The 25,944-nt window shown below is 40.6% G+C and overlaps 1 protein-coding gene across 1 annotated transcript in view; it reads left to right on the forward strand.

The window, feature by feature from the left end:
* The window catches only part of LOC145395514 (cytochrome P450 4C1-like), a 192,746-nt gene that overhangs the window by 16,387 nt on the left and 150,415 nt on the right, over window positions 1–25,944 (forward strand). The window contains exons 3-4 of the mRNA XM_080269123.1: window positions 18,127–18,217; window positions 23,443–23,628. Of these exons, the coding sequence (XP_080125249.1) occupies window positions 18,127–18,217; window positions 23,443–23,628 (277 nt within the window). The remainder of the gene's footprint in view (window positions 1–18,126; window positions 18,218–23,442; window positions 23,629–25,944) is intronic.

The following is a 25,944-nucleotide window of genomic DNA, read 5'->3' on the forward strand; positions in this document are numbered from 1 at the left end:
CCACATCAGCGAGAAGGTACGGAACATGTATACACTGCTTGCAAATATGAGAATAGCATTCACATACATAAATGAAGACATGCTAAGAAGGATAATAACATCATTCATTAGACCAACCCTGGAATATGCATCAGTAGTCTGGAGTCCTCATCTCAAAAAGCACATAGACAAGATTGAAAAAGTTCAAAGGGCCGCTACAAGATGGATACCAAGCTTAAGGGACCTAAGCTACGAAGAAAGACTAAATAAACTGAATCTACCAACACCACAGGAGAGAAGGAAAAGAGGTGACATGATAATGCTATATAAATGCATATCAGGAAAGGAGAAAATAGACATAAATGATTACTAAACATATGGAGAAGCATCAGCAAGAGGACACTGCAAAAAATTGCATAAGAAGAGAGGTGATAAAGACGTGAGGAAATTCAGTTTCCCAAACAAAGCAATTGATCAATGGAATGCACTACCGAATAAAATAGTGTGTGCCAAAACAATTCACAAATTTAAGGATATGTACGATAAATATGGTTTAAGACACGGGACAGTACGAGCTTGACTCATTCCTGTAAAGATACAATTAGGTAAGAACAATTAGGTAAGAACACACACACACACACACACACACACACACACACACACACACACACACATCATTCATTAGACCAACTCTGGAATATGCATCAGTAGTCTGGAGTCCTCATCTCAAAAAGCATATAGACAAGATTGAAAAAGTTCAAAGGGCCGCTACAAGATGGATACCAAGCTTAAGGGACCTATGCTACGAAGAAAGACTAAATAAACTGAATCTACCAACACTACAGGAGAGAAGGAAAAGAGGTGACATGATAATGCTATATAAGTGCATATCAACAAAGGAGAAAATAGATATAAATGATTACTTAACATATGGAGAAGCATCAGCAAGAGGACACTGCAAAAAACTGCATAAGAAGAGAGGTGATAAAGACGTAAGGAAATTCAGTTTCCCAAACAGAGCAATAGATCAATGGCATGCACTACCGATTGAAATAGTGTGTGCCAAAACAATTCACAAATTTAAGGATATGTACGATAAATATGGTTTAAGACACGGGACAGTACGAGCTTGACTCATTCCTGTAAAGATACAATTAGGTAAGAACAATTAGGTAAGAACAAACCCACACACACATTAGAAGGAGGGAAGACAGTCTGTATATATAAAAGATGTTTGTCTGTCCTTCAGTCATGTCCAAATCAAGGACCAGAGACCGCAAGACCGATATACATTCTGAATCAGGGCGACCCAAGGATGGTTTTAGGGGGATCAAAATTCAGATCTGGGTCATTTAAGGTCACCGATAGTGTTCGCCATTTTTGGGCCGGACAACCCCAGGTACCCCTGCAGCCCAATTTTTGACACGGAGAATCACATGACGTCCAGTTCGGACATAGGCTATGTGAGGTTGACCTACGAGATTATTTCAGGTCACCAGTCAGAGGTCATTTGAAGTCACTAGTAATAGTTAACAAGTGTACACAAATTCTGTGCGTTAGTCTGCGAAAGCTGAAATAGAATGATCCTGGACCTCTTATAATCCCTACTCAGAATCGTAAGAGGTACATAGTCTTTCTGGAGTAGAAAGACTGAACTAGAACAAATAGGATTAGAGTTTTCACCTTTTTTTTGGCCCAGGCAACGAGGAGTTGTAATCGATGAGACTCACTTCCCCCAGACACCACCACACACAAGCACACATTAGAGCAGCACTCCACACAGCAGAGAAGAAGGCCCCTGTACAGTCAGCAACTTCCCAGGATGGGGACTGTACATTACACCCAGTCTCTGAGAAGCTAATTTGCTTTATCCATAATAGGTTCTGGGAGAAAAATACCCCAGGATATTAAGAAACAATGTGCTGAGGTGTGTACTCCTGTATATTAAAGAAGATGCTTGTAAAAGACTTTTGTGGGTTGCAAGAAAAAGAAACTGAGTTTTTGATGCATTAATAACACCAAGATTTCTTATACGACAATCATAAGTAATTGGCGAGTCAGAAACAGTGTGATCTGTAACCAAATATCGTAATTGCTGAAGTAACTGCTTTGATAGATGTTGTGATAAATGGGTGGATAAGTAATGGAAGGATTCATCTGCATATGAATGGATAGGGGTAGAAGGTCAGTGCAGAGGATAATTATCGTTCAATAAGAAGGAGATAATACATGAAAAAACTAAACTCTCAGGAACACCACCGTTAATATAATAGCTTTAGATGTAAAACAATGAGGGTTTATAACAGCAGATTTAAAGCAACTAGAAAAGAAGCTAGAGATGAGGGGTACAGACATAGGGAAAGAAACAGTATGGGGACAGTTGGGAAATTTAACCAAAAATTTGCCAAGGTCCAATCGAAAGCCTTAGAGATGCCACGGGCAATGGCAAAGGTTGCTCCAAAGAACTGATAGGGAGGATGACCAAGAATCTGAAAGGTAATGTGTGGAGATCACCAGTGGAGTGTTCCAGACAGAGCCTATGTGATGGGGTCAGAAAGAAGGTTATGAGCAGAAAGATCCTTCACAATCTTTCTAGTGGGGATAAATACAAAACAGTTTCAATAGGAGATCAAAACAGCAGCACAGTACTTAGAAATCTTGGAATCGTAACTCTCCTTAGGTATGACCTGAGTGAGAGCAAACTTTTAGCTAGCTGGGAGGGTTAAAGTTGATAGTCAGTGACGAAAGAGTGCCTGAGCATGATATCAGCGATTCCATGAGGACTTTACAAGTTTCTAGTTAAAGAATGCAGAAAGTAAATCTTTAACCTGAGGTGTCCCGTCAACGTATGGGTACATCACAACGTTTTGTCACAGCTAGACCCGTCAACGAACCTTTATGTCGCGCAATTACAAGATTCATAATTTGCAAAATTTCCAGTTCTCGTGCATGATTTTTAGTACGTATACACGGGACATCTTCCTCTACAAGATGCCAGGCAGGGACAATGCCTTACCCCGCATGACCTCCCCCCCCCTCACGCCATTGTTTCGGCAATTCACCTGTTACCAGTGACCTGGCCAATAAACATATTCAGGGCCAGAGTGATTTCCCAATCTTTGACAATGTGCAGGACAAAGTTTATGTAACATTAGAGGAAGAAACAGCAGAAATGATGATCAGGTAATGTTGCCAAAAAAGGTCAGGTATGTTGATGTGTTAGTGAGTGAAACAATGCTTTTATTGCGTATATTACTATTTGAAAACGGATAGACCCTCGTACCACATACAAATTCGTACCAAATAAATAAATAAATACCATTTATGAGTGGTGTGGAATTGTTACCCTCCCATAGAACTCGTTTTCTTTGGAGCCAGCCTGATAGAAAACCCAGTAAGGTAAGGAGTACTTTTACCTGTATCGAGTATTTTAAACCTCAGGTGAGTAATTTCTCTATGAATTTTCGATGTTTCTCACCAAAAGCAGAGGTTTAATCTAATTTCTTTTTTCCAAAATTGGTCGGGACTGGGGGGAGTCTGTGGTGGAAAATTGGTCGGGACGGGGTGGTTTAAAAAAAATAGGCACAAGGATATCAGAAAGACGAAGAGATGTGGAGCAACACTGGAATAAATCTGTGTCAGAGGTGTGTTCAGCATTCATTAGAGGACGAGGCAGCAACAGAGCCGCCAAATTGGATGAAGGGAGTGAAAGAGGAACTAGTAAAGTTATGAAAGAAGTTTTTAGCAATATGCCAGAAGAAACGAGAGGAATTGAGAAAAGTTTATTATTTTTGGAGCAAATTTAATTAAGTTTAGCTTGTGGAAGAACATAATTTGCATTATACTAACTAGAAACATAGGTACCCAATTCATGGATAAGTTGCTCTCGGCAGCCATCAAAAGTCACCTTTTGTTTTCAACAGCATTAGAACAGCCATAATTAAAATATTTTCAAAACTAACTAGTGGACAAAAATAAGGAAAGTCCAATCTTTCCATACCCGAAGATATAACCTCCATTTTCCTAAGAGCACGCTTGGATGGCCTTCTGCAGTGGAAGCAATAATCATTCCAGGGAAGATCAAACAAGTACTTCCAGAAGGCATCACAACCAGCAGCAATGTAGTTCCACTGATGAGGGATCACGTGCCTTACTGAAGTGAAAGGGCAGGTCTCAGAAACAACACAATATATAGAGGAGCCCATAAGAGGAAACAGTAGGAAATTAGTTTTCAGACAGAGACCAAGTAAGTTAGGGCTTTCTTCAAGACGTTTAGAGATCATAAAGTGTGTTTTAACCCCTTAACCATGGGGCATCACTTTTGTGGTGCTCAGGCACAATGGATCATACCATGGGGCGTCACTTTTGTGATTCTGTGTTATTTTGAATTTGAGAGGGCTTTAAAGTGGTAACTTGTATCATTTATCAGTACTGCCAGTGTCCAACAATAGTCAGCACTGCTAATGTCATGTGTACTCCCATCCATTGTTGACACTTTAGCCATTTTTCCCCGTTCTTGACTCCCCTCCCTACCTCCCCTCCATTACTCTCTCCTCTCGCCTGCCCAGCCGCACCACGTTACGCAAATCTTGCCAAGATTTTTCCACTGATTTCATCCAATGAAGTGATCCCTATGCCCTATTCTTATACAAAATAATATATATAAAAAAGAAAAAAAAGGTAATTGATAGTGCCATACACCTGGAATTGGCTATTTATCACCTGGCAATGCCCAGGTGCACTCGTTCGCTAATTTTCCCTGTTTATTTCCCCTTGAAATATGCCGTATGACCTATTTTCGTAATAATAATATGTATTCTATAAGAAAGGGAGAATCCTAAGTGATATTTACATTCACCTGGATCTACCTAATTTATTATATATTGTCTGTATTTCCTGCCAATCATTTCATAGCATAGAAATTAGCAGCTGTCACCACACTGACATTGTCAACCCTTGCCTGCCCATATATGTCACGTCATTCAGTTTAGTGTCCTCTTTCGAGGTGAAACCATGTCGGATTCATTCTCCTTCATTTCCGCCGCTTCTGCGCCCATTGCAAAGGGCCCTGTGACCTCTACCCCTACTAAACCTCATGTGGGAAGGGGTAAAGGACTAAGTGACTCTGCTGTGGAACGTGAACTGGCTGATTTATCGATGATAATGATAGATAGTGACTTTGATCTTTCAGGTGAATCATGTGATGAGCCTGGGGAGGAAATGGTGACAGAAACTGCCAGTACGAGTGCTTCAGTGTCCCAAGTTCGTCCTGGCTCCAAGGGAAAGGGGCCCTTAGTGCAGCAAGGGAAGGAATTTGGGAAGGGAGTGAAGAGGAGGTGGGTTAGCCCCGGAACAATCGCCCCATGTGACCCAACCCACCATGAGTCCCGAGGTGAATCACCTCCCCGCTCTCCCAGTCCCACTTCATTAATATCGTCCACCTCTTTAGCCGAAATTTCTCCTGAGTCTTCGTCGTTAGAGTCTTCAGCACCTACAGTGAAGGACAAAGTAAATCCGTTACTCACTGTAAAAGTAAATTAGCTTCTAGAATACGGGCTGCTAGTGGTACACGGCAACCTAGAGTCAGTCGGAGTGACCTTGAAACGGCCCAGTCTGCCTCACAGCCACCTTCATCCACCCTCACCCAGCCTACACCGCCACGAGAGGGAACCCTGGACACTTTCGTGTGGACAGAAGGTTCCGATTTCATCCTGGAACAACTTCATTTTGACGAGAGTTCTTCAGGAATACAGCCTGCACTACCTTTTGTCCTTCCTTGATGATGAAGTCATGCAGCACATATGTGATGAGCCCAACAGGTACGAGTCACAACGTGCTGCACGTGGTGCAGGTGCACCGAAAATGTAACAATGGACCGTGCTTGGAGTGCAGGAACTGTATGTGTTCTTCGCCCTCATGCTTCTCATGTCCCATTCAAAGAAGCACGAGTTGGAAGATTATTGGTCCATGGACCCATTACTACCCTCGCCCATCTTCAATATGTACAGTCGTGGCCATAAATAATCACCTATACTCCCGTACCCCGTGTCTCAGGCAGGCTCCTTTGCGCGCGGCAAGTCACACTGGGGTAAGAGGGGCTGAGAGGGAGGGGCCAAGGAGAGAAGGGCAGGTGGGTGGGGGGACGAACGATGTTGCAGGGTGGAGTGAGGGAGGGGAGGGATGGGAGGTAGGGGAGGGAGAATGAAATGCGAAGTTGTGGCCACATAATTTGTTTATTTTCTTTCATTCAGGACATCATATAAAGGAGTTACTATTCCGTAGATAATGCTGCATTACACCTTGTATAGCGGCGTCACGTAACAAGCTTTAGATAGGTGATGATATCAAGGACTGGCTCGTAAGACAAGTATACTGACGTGACAGATCAATTATTAGTGCAGAGCCATCGAGATTGTGTAGGCCCAGATTGTAAACACGTGGATAAGGCGACCAGAGTCCCGCCTTTAGGCGGGACAGTCTCGCTTTCTTTCTTTCTTTCTTTCTTTATTCTTTTTTTTTTGCATCTGTCCCGCTTTTTTAATTGTGAATAAAATGTCATGCTTTTTGTGCAAATTATCTAAAATATCCCGCTTTTAGAAAATTATTGTTACATTAGATATAATATGACCGTTTTTATGAAATTATGATGAATTGGTAAAATTATGGCTAATCGAAACCAAATAAAATACCGAATTGTTAATATAAAATCTGTAATACTAACTGGTAACTTTGGTCGGCCCATTCACCGTACCGTACTGTATGTTGGTCATTGGAGTTCGTTTGAGACATTAGTGTTTAATTAGCAGCCTCAGGGTGAGGTGCTGCGTAGCAGCCGTCGCTGTCACTCGCATTTAAATCTCTCTCTCTCTCTCTCTCTCTCTCTCTCTCTCTCTCTCTCTCTATATATATATATATATATATATACTGAGAGAGAGAGAGAGATACACTGATTTATATACTGTATATATATATATATATATATAACACACACGTGACAATGTCCCGCTTTTAGCTCCAATAAATCTGGTCACCTTACGCGTGGAAGCCAGAGAACGAGAGGACACGGGCACGCCTTCTCCAGCACAGCAAAGACGAGTGGGAGCTGTTCAGACGAAACCAGCAAACCATGAACAACATTGTTTCCCCGGTGCCGCGAAGCCTGCATGAGGCTTTTAAGGCAGGAGGCCACTGGACTACTTACTAAGGCTTTCCTGGTTGCTTTGGCTTGACCAGTGTCGGTAAACATTGACATAGATATATTTTGGGAGTTTGGGTAGGAGTTTGATTCATTTTCCCTCTAACAGGTAATGAGAGATACCGTTACTATATCCAGCCATGAGCACGGACATCAAATTTATTTACCTTTCATGCACAGTTATTTTAAATAGCCTTTTCATATAGAGATGTCATTAAATAATTATTGAATTTACATGACGGTGACTGTACAGAGGGAGTGTATACCGCGAGGGTGATCATATTTACTGTGGACACAGCCATGTCAAAGGTTGCATATAATATTTAGTTCCAAAAATTAATTACATGTATTGGTAGAGGACATTTCTTACACAAACATTACGGAACTCAAAGTCATCCAGATTCCATTCTGCGTCTGAAGTCAAAATACACGGATGAACAGAAATATCTGGCTCCGCACAAATGATTAATGTCACGGCAGTATATTTCTCTCACGAGCCAGTCCTTGATATCATCACCTATCTAAAGCTTGTTATCTGACGCCGCTATACAAGGTGTAATGCAGCATTATCTACGGAATAGTAACTCCTTTATATGATGCCCTGAATGAAAGAAAATAGACAAATTATGTGGCCACAACTTCGCATTTCATTCTCCCTCCCCTACCTCCCGTCCCTCCCCTCCCTCACTCCACCCTGCACCATCGCTCGTTCCCCCACCCACCTGCCCTTCTCTCTCTGGCCCCTCCCCTCAGCCCCTCTTACTCCAGTGTGACTTGCCGCGCATAAAGGAGCCACTCTGAGGCACGGGGTACAGAAGGATAGGTGATTATTTATGGCCACGACTGTACATGGCCAGAGATCGCTTCCGTAACATCATGGGAAACCTGCACTTCACCAACAACGATGTACCTTCCCAGACTGACCCACTCTGGAGGATCCGCGAGATCCTGAACAGAATGAAGGATAAATTTATGTCATTCTTCCACCCATTTCAGAAGGTTGTTATAGATGAATCCTTGGTTCTGTTCAGAGGGCATCTGATGTTTGTACAGTACATTCCAAGCAAACGTCATCGGTTTGGAATCAAGTTCTTTGTACTGTGGGACTGTAATACGGGGTACATCCTTGACTTCGTCATCTATTCAGCCAGCACTGTCGATCTGGACAAAATACATCCCCTTGGTTTCTCAGGCTGTGTAGTGAAAGTGGGAATCATTTGCAGTATACTGACAACTATTATACAGCACCGAAACCTGCTAAATACCTTTCAGAGCATGGCATCGGCTCCTGCAGCACTGTCAAGAGTAATCGTGCCCATTCCCCAAATTCCCCGAGGCAGGAAATTCGCAGCGAGGAGACATGCACCTACACAAGTACGAGAAGATGCTGGCAATACGGTGGCATGACAAGAGGGTCGTGCACATGCTCACCACCATACACAAAGGGGAACTCCAAGACAGTGAGAAGGTTGACCATAGGACAGGTGAACTTGTTATGAAACCTGATGCTGTCATCGACTACAATATCATCATGTGGCTGGCGGACAAGTCCGACATGATGATTGGAGAGATCGACTGCCTCAGGAAGAATACTAGGTAGTACAGGAAAGTGTTTCTGCATCTCATTGACATGACGATGCTGAACGCCTTCATCCAGTACAAGATGAAAGTAAAGCCACCCAAGTCCTTCTCCCTGAGGTTGTTCGCCAGGACTTGTGTTCAGCAGCTTCTTGAGAGGTATGGTAGGGTGACACCAACAGCTCCAAGGCACCATTCTGTTAAACTTCCTGACAGACTTGAGCAGAGGGCGTACATAGATCGGTACAGACTGGAGCAAATACCTGCCACAACGATGAGGAAGGCTGCGATACGCAGGTGCCAGGTGTGTGCACATACCACCAGGCGCACACCTGAGCACAAACGCACCTCTTGGCAGTCCTCTGAGTGCCAGGTTCCCCTTTGTGTAACCTGCTTTTTTTTTTTTATTACTACAGCCTGAAGCATTTCTAAAACAGTGCAAGTGGAAATGTAAATAATGTGCAAATAATGCGTAAATTGCAAGTGAAAGCAATGGATGTAAATATGACTGAAGAGTGGAAAATAGTTTTATAAGTTGCTGCAAGTGACAGTGCATAACATAGTGTAAATAAAATAGAAATATAAGTAATGTAAATACAATAGAAAATGTAAATAGAAATGTAAATAATTAGTAATATATGAATATGAGTATAAATACTTAGAGTAATGGCTGTGAAAGTGAAAGCTTCGCCCTCTACGCTAGGTTACTAAACAAGAAAGTGAATGCCTGGAGTGAAAATAAACTACTCTTACTGAAGCAAACTTGTGGATAAATACTGTAGATATATATAAGTGTAATAAAGTGCTAGGAATATAAATTGTGAGTGTGTTTATGAGTAATGAATGACAGAATACGAGCGGGGAACGAGAGAGGGTGGGAAGCTTGTGCGTGCTTGTAATTTACCTTGCTTTCACAGTGTGTGTTTTTTTTTAATACGGATTCCAAACTACTTGAAATTCATAGAATAGTATTTCTAGTGATAATATCAGGCTGTGGTAATCATATTACAGGTGTCGGGAAGTGTAAAGTGGAGACTTCGTTACCCAACTTCAGAAGTCTCAGCAAGTCCTACGGTAGTCGACGAAGGCTCACCAAACACCCTAGGAGAAAGCTGAAGATGTGTGCCATAGGCATATTTAATTATAATATTCTAGGGCTAATAACTGATTTTTGGCAAATATTTTTTAAAAAGTCAGTCGGAACGCGATTATCCACGCGTGACGTGCAGGGACCGCTTCCGACATCCCCACGGTTAAGGGGTTAATATTGCTTGAGGTTATTCAGAACAGAAAGATGACATTGCCTAAAATGTTGATTTCTGAGAAACAGGAGAGAGAAAACGGGTGTTCTGTTTTAGGAGTAGAGTTACGTGATAGGTATACCTATATCTATCTATCCATGTCTATATCTATTTATCTATATCTGTATTTATCTATCGATCTGTCAATATATCTATATCTATATCTATCTATCTATCCATATCCATATCTATATCTATCTATCTATCTATCTATCTATCTATATATATATATAAAATCCTCCGGACCTCCTTTCCCACCCGAGAGGAGTAGCAATGTCCAGACAGCCCAAGTTTGCCCACTCATCCATCTCTCTCTCTCTCTGTCCCATAAATCTACTCCTAAAACAGAATACCCGTCTCCTCTCTTCTCTTTCTCAGAAATCAACATTTTAGGCAATGTCACCTTCCTGTTCTGAATGACCTCAATGCTTCCCTCAACCTTCTCCATGAATTTCTTAACTCAACCAATCTTTGCCACGTTTTCCCTGCAAATTTCACAATCTCATCTCTCCGCCTCCTGTCTGGCCTTGTTCTGCTACGCTTGCAATCTTTTGGCGTCCACTCAGTCACCACCTCGCTCCATCGGTTAGCCCTTATTCTTGATACATGGCCTGCCCACCTCCATTTTTATTCTTTTATAACTTCTATATCTTTGACTATAATCTGCTCTCTCACCCATGTTGATCTTTTCCTGTCTCTTGAAGATATTTCCAACATTGACCATTCTATTGCTCTCTGAGAATGGAATAATTTATTTTCCATCGATTTTGTCAGTTTTCAGGTCTCACATGCATACGTCATAACTGGAGTTAAACATTCGTTATACACTTGCCGTTGCATACAAACTGGGAAGCTACTTTTCATAGTGTCTCTATGTTTACCAAATGCTTTGCATGCAACTGTAATACGTCTTTTTATTTTGCTGTCATGAACTTTCGTTAATTTTAGTATTTGCCTCAAGTAATTGTACTCCTCGAACTTCTTCGCTTCAAGAACTTCTTCGTTTCAAGAACTTCTTCGCTTATTCTGATGACGCTCTTTGGGGTTTGTGGATTAAACATTAGTTTTACTTCGGTTAATCTTTAGCCCTATTTTGAGACTTTTTCTGTTCAAGTCATTTAACATTTTTTGCAATGTCTCTGCTGTTTCTGGGATAAGGACATTGTCATCTGCGAATCTTAATGGTTTAGCTTTTCTCCATGTTCACTGCATTGTTTCCCAGTTTAGATTTCTGAAAATGCTTTTCTAGGCATGCTGTAAATAATTTTAGGGAAATTGTAGGCCAATCTTCCTGATGCATGCCCTTCTCAATCTTAAATTTTTCCGAGTCCTTATGTAATTCAACTGTTGCAGTTCCCTCTTTATAAATGTTTTTAAGCAGTTTTACAATGTTTTCATTCACTCCTTGTTCTTGCAATGAATTTATAATTGCTATGTGCTCCACTGAGTGTAAAGCCTTTTCGTAATCAACAAAACATAAGCACAACTGGTTTATATATTCTGTAATTTTCTCAATTAGTTGGTTCACTGTGTGTAGATGATCAGTAGTAGAATACCCGCGACGGAATCCTTCCTGTTCACGAGGTTGATTTTCCTCCAAATTTGTTGTTATTCTGTTCGTAAGGACTTTAGTGATGAGCTTGTAGATGATTGACAATAAGGTAATGTGTCGGTAGTTACCAAGATCTTTTGAGTCATTTTTTTTTTTTTTAATTATAATAAGTATTACATTACAGTATGTTTTGGGAATTATCTTCATTTTTTATACTGAGTAAATAAGTGAAAAAGCCTGTTTTGTACTTGTACTCCTGCATCCAACAGTAAATCTGTTAGTATTTCATATATATATATATATATATATATATATATATATATATATATATATATATATATATATATATATATATATATATATATATATATATATATTGCCAGACGCCTCAATCCCGTTTGGGGTGGCCACAAACAAATCGCCTCCAAGTCGCCCTGTCCCCCGCCATTTCACTGCCCTGCTCCCAACTCACACCCCCCTCTCTCATATACCTCTCCACCCCATCCCTCCATCTCATCCTCGGCCTCCCCCTCCCTCTTCCCCCCTCCACCTCGCTCACATACACTCTCTTCGTCAGTCTTTCACCCTCCATCCTCTCCACATGGCCAAACCACCTCAGTGTGTTCCTCATAACGCTTCCTATCACATCCACATCCACACCACAACGCTCCTTTATATCCTCATTCGTCAGCCTGTCTCTCCACGTGACTCCACAGGCTCCTCTTAAATAACTCATTTCCACTGCTCTCACTCTTGACTTGTGTCCTTCCAACAATGTACTTCCGTACGTTAGAGTTGGTATCCTTCCAACAACGTACTTCCGTACGTTAGAGTTGGTATCACAATACTGTCATGTAGTAACTTTTTCACTTCCATGCTCACTTCCCTGTTTCTTATCACTGCTTTCAAGGAACCAGCAACCTTTCTTCCCTGCTGTACCCTTTCAAGCACTTCACCCTCCAAACCTCCATCCTTACTCATCACACTACCCAAATACTTAAACGTACTCACATTTTCCAATTCCTCACCATCTAACCTCGTTGTACATTCACTAACTTCACCTCTCTCAAAGACTATCACTTTACTCTTCCCCACATTCACCTTTAGATTCCGTTTCTTACATACTCTCTCAAACTCATCCACCAAGCCTTGCAGCTCCCCTTCGTCTTCACTCAACGACACAGTATCATCTGCAAACAACAGTACAGGGAGTTTCCAAACACTATCCTCTCTCACCAGGGCCACTCCAACATCCACTACCCTACCTTGTACCTCTTTTATTACCCCATCCATGTACAGATTGAACAACCATGGAGACATGACACATCCCTGTTTCAAACCAACTTTCAAAGAGAAAAATTCACTTAGTTCACCATCTACACGCACTGTAGCCTTCGCACCATCGTACATACTCTTCACAGCATTCAACAACTTCCCATCTACTCCATATATTCTTAACACTTTCCACAATCCTTGTCTATCCACCCTGTCATATGCTTTCTCCAAATCCATGAAAGCCGCATACAACTTCTTTCCCTTCTCTAGAAACTTTTCCACTAAAGATCTAAGAATGAATATCTGATCTACACTATATATATATAGATATATATATATATATATATATATATATATATATATATATATATATATATATATATATATATATATATATATATTTATACATGCAATGACATGTGTGACCTCAAATCAGGGTCATGTGTGGTTGACTGGCTTCCCAGCTGACGTGATATAGGAAAATCGTCTCCCCTTTTGGGCAGAAGTCCTGCGGCAGTATTTCAAGTTACACCAATGCGAAAATTCGGAAGTAAATAGTCCAGCTACTCAAGTTGTTCGGGAAACAGTGTGCATCTGTAGAAGGCGCGAAATCCAGTTGCCTTCACTAAGTTGGAAAAGAAGATGACGTACTGATCTATTGTTAAGGGAAAAACTCGATGTTCTACACAATAGATAGAGAGGATGAGTTTAAAGCAAATCTCATGATTTATTTGATATCGCCCTCGTTAAGACTATTCAGCTGATTAATGTTCCAGAGGACCAGCAATCCTCAGAGTGCAACAGGAGCTAAGGAGTCGGCGTCAACAAAGTCCTTTCAGACAAAGAGGAGCGGTGTCTTCAACGTAACCAGTGGATGAGAAAAAGAATGCAGGAAGAAAAAAAGGAACGAACAATGGAAGACAAGGCTGTCGAGTTGACATAGTCGCCGAACAGTTGCCACAGCAGCAGTGATGAACCCAGTGACACCGAGAATGGTGGCATTCCGTCCACAAGGATGTGCTGTGCAAAGTACATTGTTTCACCGATGCTTACTGCATTACGTGACGGCGCTAAAGTCAGTGACAGATTGGCAGTTCATATACTATCTGCAGCAGCTTCTGCCTTGGGTCATGAATGCTCAGAGTTGGCAATCAATCAGTCGTTGTTCGGGTAATCTAGGTGAACCCAATAGAAGGTGATCACGAAGAAGATCCAGGAATCTTGTATTAGCAACAGGAGCCTAATCATCCACTGGGATAGGGAAATCCTTTAATATGACTGAAAAGAGAAGGTTGTTCGGTTTCCTGTCATTGTCGCCGACAGAAGAGCAACTGCAGAGCTTCTTGACGCACCAAACATTTCTACAGGAACTGGACAAGGAACGGCTAATGCTGTAAGGCTATGTCTCAAGGACGAGGAGTTATCAGTGAAGTATGGGCTTTAATACGACAACTAGTATCACTGGATCAGCATTTTGTGCATGCACACTTCTGCAGCAACATTTGGAATGTCCACTATTTCATTTCGCATGCTGTCATCACATCTTGGATTTGGCTGCTGGAGCAGTCTTCACAATGTAAAATGTCCCTCTTCTGGTCCGGATGTATCCATAGTCAAGCGCTTCCAATCAAGTTGGAAAACCCTCAGTCAAGAGAAGTTTTTTTTTTTAATGTGTGGAAGAAGGAATCAAAGGCCGCAAGCCCGCAAAATTATTCCATCCAAGAGAAAAACAAAATACAAGAGAGAGCAAAATACAAGAGAGTTTGAGTCATTGATGCCCGTTGATCTGAATCCTGCAGTGGCCAGCCCATTTTACAGTTTCAAAGAACAAGTTGTGTCATTTTACATCCAAGATCTCGAAACTGCTCAACCAAGAGATTTTTACAGTCAACTTCTTGAGCTAGTCATCTTTCTTTTTGGTAGGCGTCCACCAGGGGCATCTTTCAACTTCCTCCGGTCAGGTGCCCTTCACTGTACAAGGTGGATGGCCCACCTGATCTTCGGAATCAAGCTGTGTTTGTTCTTAGCTCAGTTTCAAATGACTGCTGCTAAGCTCACTGGCCTGAGATGATTTGTGACATTCAATGGTGTATTGTATATCAAAGCCTGGTCCGATGCTCCATCAGCCACTGCTGCTTCAGCTGGAGATCTAGTGTTCTTGAAAAGACTGCTCATCTCGCCAGTCACCTGTCGTACCTGAGTGAAGAGGTAGCCAGATGGACAGACAGGTAACAAAGCAGGCTATTAGTTGGAAATAAAGAACAGATTCCAGGCTCTTAGTTATGCTGAGAGTGACACTGATCAGATGAAATGTGCTAAGACAATCACAGCAGATAGTGGGGAGAGCTAATACAACCAAGGCCAAAAAGTATTCAAAAATGACCCTGAAGCTCATGAAAAAACGAGAGGAGATGAAAGTAAAGACAAAGAAGAATGTCAACAAGAGACGTAGAAGAAAAAAGAAACATGGATCAGCTCGAAGAAACCATCAAATAATGAAAATGTCTAAAAACAGGTCCGAAGCAAAATGGAGTTCGTAAAGCAATAAATTATATCACTGAAAGACAAAAATGGTGACGTCAATAATGCATAGACAGGATAGTGAAGAGAGCTTTAGAATTTTACAAAAAAAAATTATCCATTAAATAATAGTAACAACAGCTAACTTTTCAGTTGACACACTAGAATAAACTGAGGTAACACCAGACGAAGTAAAGATTTCTTGTAAACATATGAAAAGCGGGGACACAACAGGGGAAGATGGAATAGTAGCAGATTTACTGTATGATGTAGGAGCAGAAGTACAGAACAGGTTCACCCATTTGTTGGCTCAGTGTATAAAGAAGAAAATACCCAAATCATGGTATAATGCAACAGATATTTTGCATTAATAAAAAGGCGACTCAACAGATCTTAGTAACTATGGACTCATCAACTTATTACCAGTTATTTACAAACTCATCACAAAAGTCCTAACGGACAGAATAACAACAATTTTGGAAGAAAACCAACTTCATGAACAGGCAGGATTCCGGACCGGGTATTCAACTACTGATCATCTACACAATGGATCAACTAATTGAGACACCTATAGAATATAATAAACAACTGTGCTTAGGTTTTTTTGATAACGAAAAGGCTTTCGACTCAGTGGGGCACATAAAAATTATAATTTCACTGGGGGAAAAAGGAGTAAATGAGAGCATTGTAAAACTCCTCTTAAACCCATATTAAGAGTGAAGTGCTACAGTTAAATTACACAGACTCGGAAAAAAGTTAGATTGAGAAGAGTGTGCATCAGGAAGATATAATTTCACCAAAGTTATTTACAGTATGCCTAGAGAGTATTTTTTTAAAACTTGACTGAGAAAACAAAGAAGTAAAGATAAATGGAGAAAGCCTAAACTACTTAAGATTTAATATTAATGCTGTCCCAATCTCAGTAACTGCAGATACATTGCAAGAAATGTTCAATGACCTAATCAAAGAAATTGTCAAAGCGAGGCTAAAGATGAGCCGGAGTTAAACCATACGTTTCATCTAAATACACCAAAGACCATCATCAGAAAAAGCGAAGAAATTCTTGAAGAAGTCTAGGAGTACAATTACTTGGAGCAAATACTAAAACTGATGGAAGACCATGAGAGCGAAATAAAAGCGTTACAATTGAGTTGAAAGCCTTCAGTAAACAAAAAGACATCATGAAAAGTAGATTGATAGCATGTATGAAAGGAAAAGTATATAACAAATATAAAATCCCAGTAATGATGTATGGTTGTGAGACATGGAAACTGATATAACCGAAGGAAAATTAAGATGCAATGGAATGGTCAATGTTTGGAATATCTTTAAAAGACAGGACAAGTTAAACTTGGGTGAGAAAGCAGACTATTATAAACGTTATGGAAGTTATATAAGAACAGAATTACAGTGGGTAGGTCATATAGCAAGAATAAAGGATAACCGATAAAGCATGAGGCAGACTGAGTGGACTCCAAGAGATTGTAAGCATTGTAGAAAAAGCCTAGAGAGGAGGTGGATAGATGAGATAGCGAAGTTTGCAGGCAAAACGTGCAAGAGATTAGCTTAGTTATGGAAATCATCGAAAAGGGTGTGGGGAGGCCTTTGTTCAGCAGTGGACTTGCAATGGCTGCTGTTGCGGTTGGTGCTGTTGCAGATTCTCTCTCTCTCTGTATATATATATATATATATATATTGTATATACATATCATCATCATCATAAGCCGTTTGAGTATCCACCGTAGGATCGGCCTGTCCCGATCGAAGCGGGGAGGATACAGCCTATGTATCTCTACCAAGTTGCTTAGGCTGTCTGGTAGAGATTGTATATGGGGTAAGAAGTGCTTGTAAGTGTCACTGTAGTGTTGTAGTGGCTTTGGATGTGTGTGTAGTCTGTGAACCAAGTGTAATCGGCCTGCGAAAGCCGACTGGGTCCAAACATACTTTACTGGTTCAACCACAACACCCCTGGTGTCTGCCAATGGAGTACGTGGCCGGGAGAATGCTTCTTAATTTACCTAAGTTTATTACCCTGGCTAATATATATATATATATATATATATATATATATATATATATATATATATATATATACAGTATACAGTATATACTGTAAATATATATGGATATGAATAAAAGGACTGCCTCTCCATACTGCAACTCAGTAACACCATCGGCAGAATGCCCCACCACTGAATCCCCACCAAGTAGAGCAAATCTTTTTCACCCCTTTCAGACCAGTGATGTAGTACTTTTTTTCTAAATAGTTCTTGCATCTTCCAAAATATTTTCAATTGCTGGTATAAAATGCAGTTTTTATTAACGTCTTCACTGTTTACATGCTCGATTAAGGTGACTTTTTTCCTTTGTAGAAAATTTTAATTTACCAATAAATACATCATCAGACTGATGGGGTAAAAAACTAAAGTTTTCTATTGCAGACTATATCCACCTACCTAATATTGCACGACATTTTTGTAGGGAATCATTTTTATTCTGTCACTAGGATCTACATTCAAATTACCTCCCTCTCCATCAGTTAATCATTCAGCATGTCGCTAATGATCTGTGTCTCTCTGCCTATGTTTATATGCATATATGTATTTACATATATATATATATATATATATATATATATATATATATATATATATAAAGTTTATATATATATATATATATATATATATATATATATATATAAAGTTTATCTATCTTGTCACCATCAGGCACTACTGTCCACTAAAAAGAGTATCGAAAAGGGCCTCACTTATAAGTTCATTGAGGCTTGGCTGAGCACCGGACTCCTTACTTCCACAGGTATGTCCTTACAGTCACAAAATACCTTTGTCCTTCCTGACCAAAATCATGTTTATGCAAGAACACTGACAGACATGGGAGATTTTGTTCTCACTTGTCCTTATTATTCCTACGAAAGCATAACTGTACACCGATTCAGAACTCTGAAGTATGGAATAATGACCTAGGCAACAACAGTATATCAGTTAGTGGAGGAAATCAGAGACGAGAGAATATTGCACTCTACTCACTTTGTCCTTATAACAAAAAGTTAACTTAAAACTGGTGGCAGTGACACAGGGGGACATTGCTCTCTTATTGTCATTCCAGTGGTGATTAAACTTAAGGATAGTTTTCATGGGAAGGATGGGTGGCATGATAAAATTCTGCACTTACCTTTACTTGTCCTTCCTGCCAAGACAAAAAAATGTTTTCAGAGCATCATGTGTAATATTGATGAAGGGATTAAGAGAATATGACCAAATGCATCTTTTTCAGTTCATTTACGAAAACCAGTTGCATATAATCAAGCGTTGGTTAGGTCTCCAGTATAAATTGTTATTCTTTTTAGCACTATATTTTCTGTGTGATTTATGTTATATCCCCAGTTTTTATCTATAAAAATCCGCCTGAGGTCCACTGTTCATAGCAAGAATTATGCCCTGAACTTAGCCCTTCGCTATGTCAACCACATAGGAAACAGGAAGAGATGCCCGGACTTTCAGCAGTGCATGTAAAAGTGAGTGTTCTGTTGGTTATTTTGTGTGTGTGCTACAGTATGTATGTATCCCAAAATATAGATGAATATTCACTATCGATCGATAGCACTGCACCTAAGGTTGATCCAGCAAAGAATTCCCTTAATCTTTGATCCAGCGCCAGCGGACAAAGCGACCAATTTGTTATACCTGCGTCAAGGAGGAATCATTAAGGTTTACAATTATAATTACATATGAGTATCATGTATATTACTTTTTTACATTTTACGAATGAATGGTTGATATAGTGTCTGTTCATTAACAAGAGTATATTTTTTCAGTTGAAACCACTTAGGCGGTGCTGTCACATAATTACTATGAAGGCATGATTTGTCACTGGTACGTCAGGTGAAAGATGTTATAGCCTACCTTGTAACGCCATGTCAGTGCTTTGCTGTGTAATGTTACGATAGTACTGTCACTTCAAGTCGTGTTATTGCCGACATGCCATGTCAGTCCTGTTATGTCATACTTTCATAAGGGAAAAGGCATCCCTTTCCCAACAGTTCAGAGGGGAAAATACTTTTTCTGACTTCTTTGACGAGACAGTGGTCGGCTCTTTCTTCTCGCTCTTTGCCTGTGTGTGTCTGTGTGTATGCGTGCTTCTCGTCAATAGCTAATATCAATAGCATCCGTGTACAAGTCCTCAAATCCTTTAGCTAAACCCTTAAAAATACTTCTGCCCATGATTGTACTTTATCATGTATTTCCTAACATCGAAGTGTCCTCGCCTTCTTACTTTCTCCTACCACACAATTTCCCCCATCTGTGTGTGTGTGTGTATATATATATATATATATATATATATATATATATATATATATATATATATATATATATATATATATATATATATATGAAGCCTTTGTGATACAGTGGTAAAGTGTGCGTTTTCGTACACTGAAGAACGAGGGTTTGCGACCTGGCAGGGTAATAAACTTTGGGAACGTTCTTCTGGCCACGTACTGCATTAGCGGACATCAGGGGTACTGTGGTTGAACCAGTGTCACATACTATAAAATATGCTTTGACCCAGTCAGCTTGCGCGGGCCAATAACACTTGGTTCACAGACTACACACGCATCCAAAGCAACTCCAACACTACAATTACACTGAAAAGCACTTCCCACCCTATATACAATCTCTACCAGACAGCCTAAGCCACTTGGTAGATATTCATAGGCTGTATCGTCCCCGCTTCGGTTGCGATAGGCCTGTCCTGCAGTGGACATTCAAACGGCGATGAGATTATATATATATATATATATATATATATATATATATATATATATATATATATATATATATATATATATATATATATATATATATATATATATATACTGTATAGTCATTTGAGTATCCACTCCAGGACCGGCCTATCTCGACCGAAGTGGGGACGATACAGCCTATGTATCTCTACCAAGTGGCTTTGGCTGTCTAGTAGAGATTGTATGTAGGGTGAGAAGCATTTGTAAGTGTAATTGTAGTGTTGGAGTGGCTTTGGATGTGTGTGTAGTCTGTGAACCAAGTGTAATCGGCCCGAGCAAGCCGACTGGGTGCAACCATGCAGGTACTTTTATAGTATTTGGCACTGGTTCAACCACAGCACCCCTTATTTCCGCCAAAGCAGAACGTGGCCGGAAGTATGCTCCCAAAGTTTATCGCCATGGAGGGGTGCAAACACTCATTCTTTCATGTACGAAAACCCACGCTTTACCACCGTACCATGAGACTCCATATATATATATATATATCATCAGCCGTTGAGGTCCAGTGCAGGACCGGCCTATCCCTACCGAAGCAGGGATGATAGAGCCAATGTATCTCTACCCAGTGGCTTAGGCTGTCTGGTAGAGACTGTATGTAGGGTGAGAAGTGCTTGTGAGTGTGACTGTAGTGTTGGAGTGGCTTTGGATGTGTGCGTAGTCTGTGAACCAAGTGTAATCAGCCCGCCTTAACCCTATTGGGTGCAAACAAACTAGTATGTGACACTGGGTCAACTACAGCACCCCTTTATGTCCGCCAAAGTAGCAAGTGGCTCGGTGAACGATTCCCAAAGTTTTTACAACTCTGGCGGGAGGCGAACCCTCGTCCACCACCGTGCGAAACGCACACTCTACCAATGTACCACAGAGGCTCCATATATATATATATATATATATATATATATATATATATATATATAGATATATATATATATATATATATATATATATTATTCACTTCACAACACTCCCACACACACACACACACACACACACACATCCGGAAGCTATAACGTCATAGAACAATGTAACAAAATACATTTTCTGTCCATGAAAATGGAGGGAGTGAGAGTGGTTCTCACTAAAACAGTAATACATAATGTTACTAATATGACATGTCGGCACTACTGAACGTGAGGTGACGGCAGTAACATGGCGTAGCACTGCAGTGACATCGCATAACATGATATCACAAGATTTGCATTATGTAACAAGAGATGACATATGATAGCATTGGCAGACACTTATAAACTGAAATTATAAATATTATTATTAATTGGACAGACAATATATCAACCATTCACTAAAGATATGTTGTGAACTTAAACTATATGGAAGCCTTATGTTAACTGTTGAATCCCCATCAGCACAGGTAAATCCCATCCACAGCCAATGCAGAAAGTGACCAAATTGTGCGCTGACACGGGATCCATCTAAGGTGCAGCAATATCGATCAATAGCGAAGATCCAACTTCAGCGTATGACATTATAGGATACGTACTGTGACACACACACAATTATACCCAAACATAACACTTTCACTTCTACATGCACTGCTGCCATTAGTCATCCTTTCCTATTTCATACAGTATCTGGTCAGCATAAGGAAAGGTTAAGTTCAGGGCAGCAATGTTGCTCTGAACAGAAGGTCTGGTCTTGCAGTGCTCCTGAGATGGATTTATAGATGAAAGTCATGTGTTAATTATTGGAAACCTTAACAACTCCTGTCAGCACAGTTAAAACTCATTCAGCGTCAGTACAAAAATGGATGTATTATTTTGTGCACTGACGCTGAATCCATCTCAGCCACAGTGCAATCGGCCAATCGCATAGATCCTTTATCACATGACATATACCATACATGTGCAAGCATTTGTACATAATAACTGCAACCATCTTAAGTAAGAAACACAACATTTGTTTTGAACACAGATTCAGGAACCACACACAACTAGGAAGGTGGACATTAATCGCTATCATCTTGATTCCATATCGCAATTACTGTTTCCTAACCCTTAACCTCTGCATGACGTGCATACACGTGCGGCAGGAGGGGTTCTGAGCACTTCATGTGACGTGTATACTCGCATCAGAATCCGTGTCATAGTTTGAGGCCTGTATAAATATTCATCATGTCCGACAATTCAAAGCAACCCAGAATTATGTGCTGAGGGTCTGAGCCAGGCAACTAGTCACCAATAAGACATATTTAAGGTCAGATTTTTTTTTTTTTTTTTTAACTTCCGTGTGTCCGATTCATCACCCCTATGTGCAGACCACTCCACCTCAACCCATCACAAGCTGCTGACAAGTGTATTAGAGTCACACAGTCATACGATGGTGATACTAAGTGTATTGCATGGTAAGGTTAGATGCCAGTGGCTAGTTCTACTGGGGGACCAAGCTGTGATCACAGCTGCTTCGCACAGTCGATGACTGCCTGGCCGGGAAACGAAAATAATCTCATTTTCTCATCTCCGTCCTCAACAACGCCTCAACCCAGAGACATGGGCCCATATTCTCGTCAGTTCACGAAGTCCCTAACATTGTTTCCTTAATGTATTTGTTTTGTTTATTACAGCTTACTGTCCTGTACTGTCACACAAACCATTCCAATATCGCCGTACTCTGCATAAATAGTTTTAAAAGGATATTAACTACATTATTCACAAATACTCGTCAATCTCTTAAGGAAGATGTGTTAGGGAGCCTCCACAGACGACGAGAATACGAGACCTGGCGACATCTGTAACTGCAGGACGAAAGATTGTTGAGTATTATGATATTTAATTACCATAAATGTTCTGGGTTGTTGAGTTGCTGGGATATGAAATTGGGACGGTAAGAGATTTTGGATGAAACCACTGTAAGGGCTAGACATTTGTGGTGTAATATTACCATAGTCTGTAGGTTAAAGTTTATGTGGAGATTCCCATGACAAGGAATAGACCCTTGTTTTATTTTAAGAAAATGACATTGTTGCACAGATATTGCGAACTCCAATTTTTTTTTTTTTACTTTTTGGGGTGTATACAAATATAAAAAATAATCGAAGGCTTGCAAAGGTCAAGTGAATGAAAGTGGGACATTCAGATGATGCTTCTGTTACTCTCAAACAGAGCCCTTCATATTTCTTGACACTAGCTGTCCTGTGTAGCCAGTAGTAAATTGATATTTCTGATAATGACTTATTTGGATAATTTGACATGCATGTTATAAGGCAGCAAGTGGCATTCGCGGCGCAAGATGCTGACGCCAGCCTTCCACTTCAAGATTCTGGAAAACTTCGTGGACGTCTTCAACCAGCACAGTGACAAGATGGTGGAGAAGTTGAGAGGCAAGGCAGACGGCAGCCTCTTTAACATCACGCAGTACATCACTCTCTGCACACTGGACATCATTTGTGGTAGGTAGGATTATACCTTTTAATCAATCCTTTATTGCTGCCACACATTATACGAGTGGGTACATGGGGTACATGAGGTGGGTAGAATAATACCTTTACTATGATCACACATATACTGCTGCCACACATTATATATGGCAGTACATGTGGTGGGTAGATTAATACTTTCATTGAGACATCATTATTATTGCAAGGTATCACTCTCTGCACATTGAATATAATCTGTGGAGGGTACTGTATACTTTCCCTTATGTCAATTAGCTATAAAACTTTGCTGAATTTATGACCATCGACCCTGCGAGGTACAGGAAGAGAATCAATTTTCATTCTGATTATCCCACACAGCATCAAACCATAAGCTAACGTTTGGATGATGTCTAGTCCTGAGTTTTGTTGAAGTTAACGGTATGTAGACGTTACCTGCATGATAAGTTTATTCCAGAGTCTTTGTGGACTTTGGACAAAGCTTAAGTTAACTGCCAGATAGTAGTTAGAGCACTGATTAACTGACTGATTATTAAATATAATAAAAAAACTGACAGCACAACTGTCAGGGTCATATGCCGCTGTACAACAGTGTAAAAGATGCCCCCAAAAGATGCATTCTTAAAACAAAGTTAATATTCTTTCGTAGAAATAAAATACTTAAAATGAAAACAGAATAGCATATTAAATATTGACCACCTATAAGAGTGGTAGGAATCCCGCCTCATGAAGAAAAATATAAGCATCAGTGGAACTGCCGGCATCGAGGACAGCCAGTAGGTACCATCCATCCCCTTATGCCAATGGAGGAATCTCTGACGTAGGTCCCCCAGACTTGGACACTCAACCAGCAAGTGACGGACAGTAAGGAGAACAAGGCATCATCACAATAAGGCTTAACCCACCACACATCAGGAACTCATACTTAAGCTGAGAGTGCCCAGTATGAAACCGTGGAAGACCCACCTCCAGTCGCATGGAGGGGAGAACCCTCAGCATGAAAACTTTATATTAAATTATTATGAGGAACAGAATCCCACTGTCTCTGCCAACAAGTATGAATTGCATACGTCAAGGGAGGTGGCATATCAAAAATGGAAACGGGTAGTTGGTAGTGGGCCATCGAGAAGATCCAGCTTTAGCTGATCTATCTGCACTCTCAATGCCCTCCACACCAACATGGGCGCGAAACCAACAGAAGTCCACACGACGGCCACAAAGACCAAGGAGAAAAGTGCACCCTAAAATGGATAAAACCAGTGGATGGGATGAATTAAAATACACGAATGCGGACAGAGCACTGTGGGAGTCACATAAAATCATAATAGCATTGGGGGAGAGTAAAAATGATTTGCAGACCATACAAAAATCGCAGTCAGTTCCATTGTATATACTGACGCAGTACCAGGAAGACTACCACCCGGACGAGACCAAAGCCTACTTTAGTATCAATCTTGGATCCTTTAGAATATACAGGGACAGAGCCCTCATGAGTTCAGCCACATTCTAAAATGAGAGAGAGGAAACTGAAACGGAAGTTAGTTCTTTTTACCAACAACGGAGATACAAAATGTTACACGAAGAAGTAGCCAAAAACCATCCCTTGGGATCCGAATTGGACAATCTGCCAGTCTTGGAACAGAGAGGGCTAACATATCAGACTGGACCAAGTAACAACATGGCTTCGTGAAACTAGGAGTGTTATAAACAGAAGATCGGGAATCCCAGAAGACCATGGTACAAGGATCTTAGTGTGGAAAGCAGTAATGATGATACAAACAACTCATCATCACGACTGGCGACGTAAATTCAAAGGGAGGGCATCAGCATCCACCAACAAACTTGAAATTGGGGAATAACCTGAATGCCCATGTAGCCAGACGTACACCAGCATAATGCACTGAATCTAACATCCGGGGACAGGCAACTGTTGTAGAAGAGTATATCTCACAACCATGTTCAAATTTACAAAGGATAAGGGACCAATGTAAGAGTAGGAGGGTCTGACGGTCAGCACCCCCAAGAGGTAAGAACTAAAACCCTCAAAGGTAGAGCTTTAATACAAGCTGCCTTAACAGAACGAATATGAGGAACCCAAGTTAGTTATCTGTCCTATAGAAGACTTAGAAACCAAGTCTCGTCCATGCACGATATTCTTCGATGATAGAGATACAAGTCAGGGTCAGGGTGAACCCCCAGAAATCGAAAAAAAAAAAAGTGCATAACCAGTCTTTGTTACAGAAGGACAGAAACCACTGGACTCGACCCACACACAAAATCCATTAAGAGCCAGCTACAACTTTCTATTAGAGACATTATTTACCACGCTCA

The sequence above is a fragment of the Coenobita brevimanus genome, chromosome 31 (genome assembly GCF_032717465.1).
Source record: "Coenobita brevimanus isolate Jiangsu-jjx chromosome 31, ASM3271746v2, whole genome shotgun sequence".
NCBI lineage: Eukaryota > Metazoa > Arthropoda > Malacostraca > Decapoda > Coenobitidae > Coenobita > Coenobita brevimanus.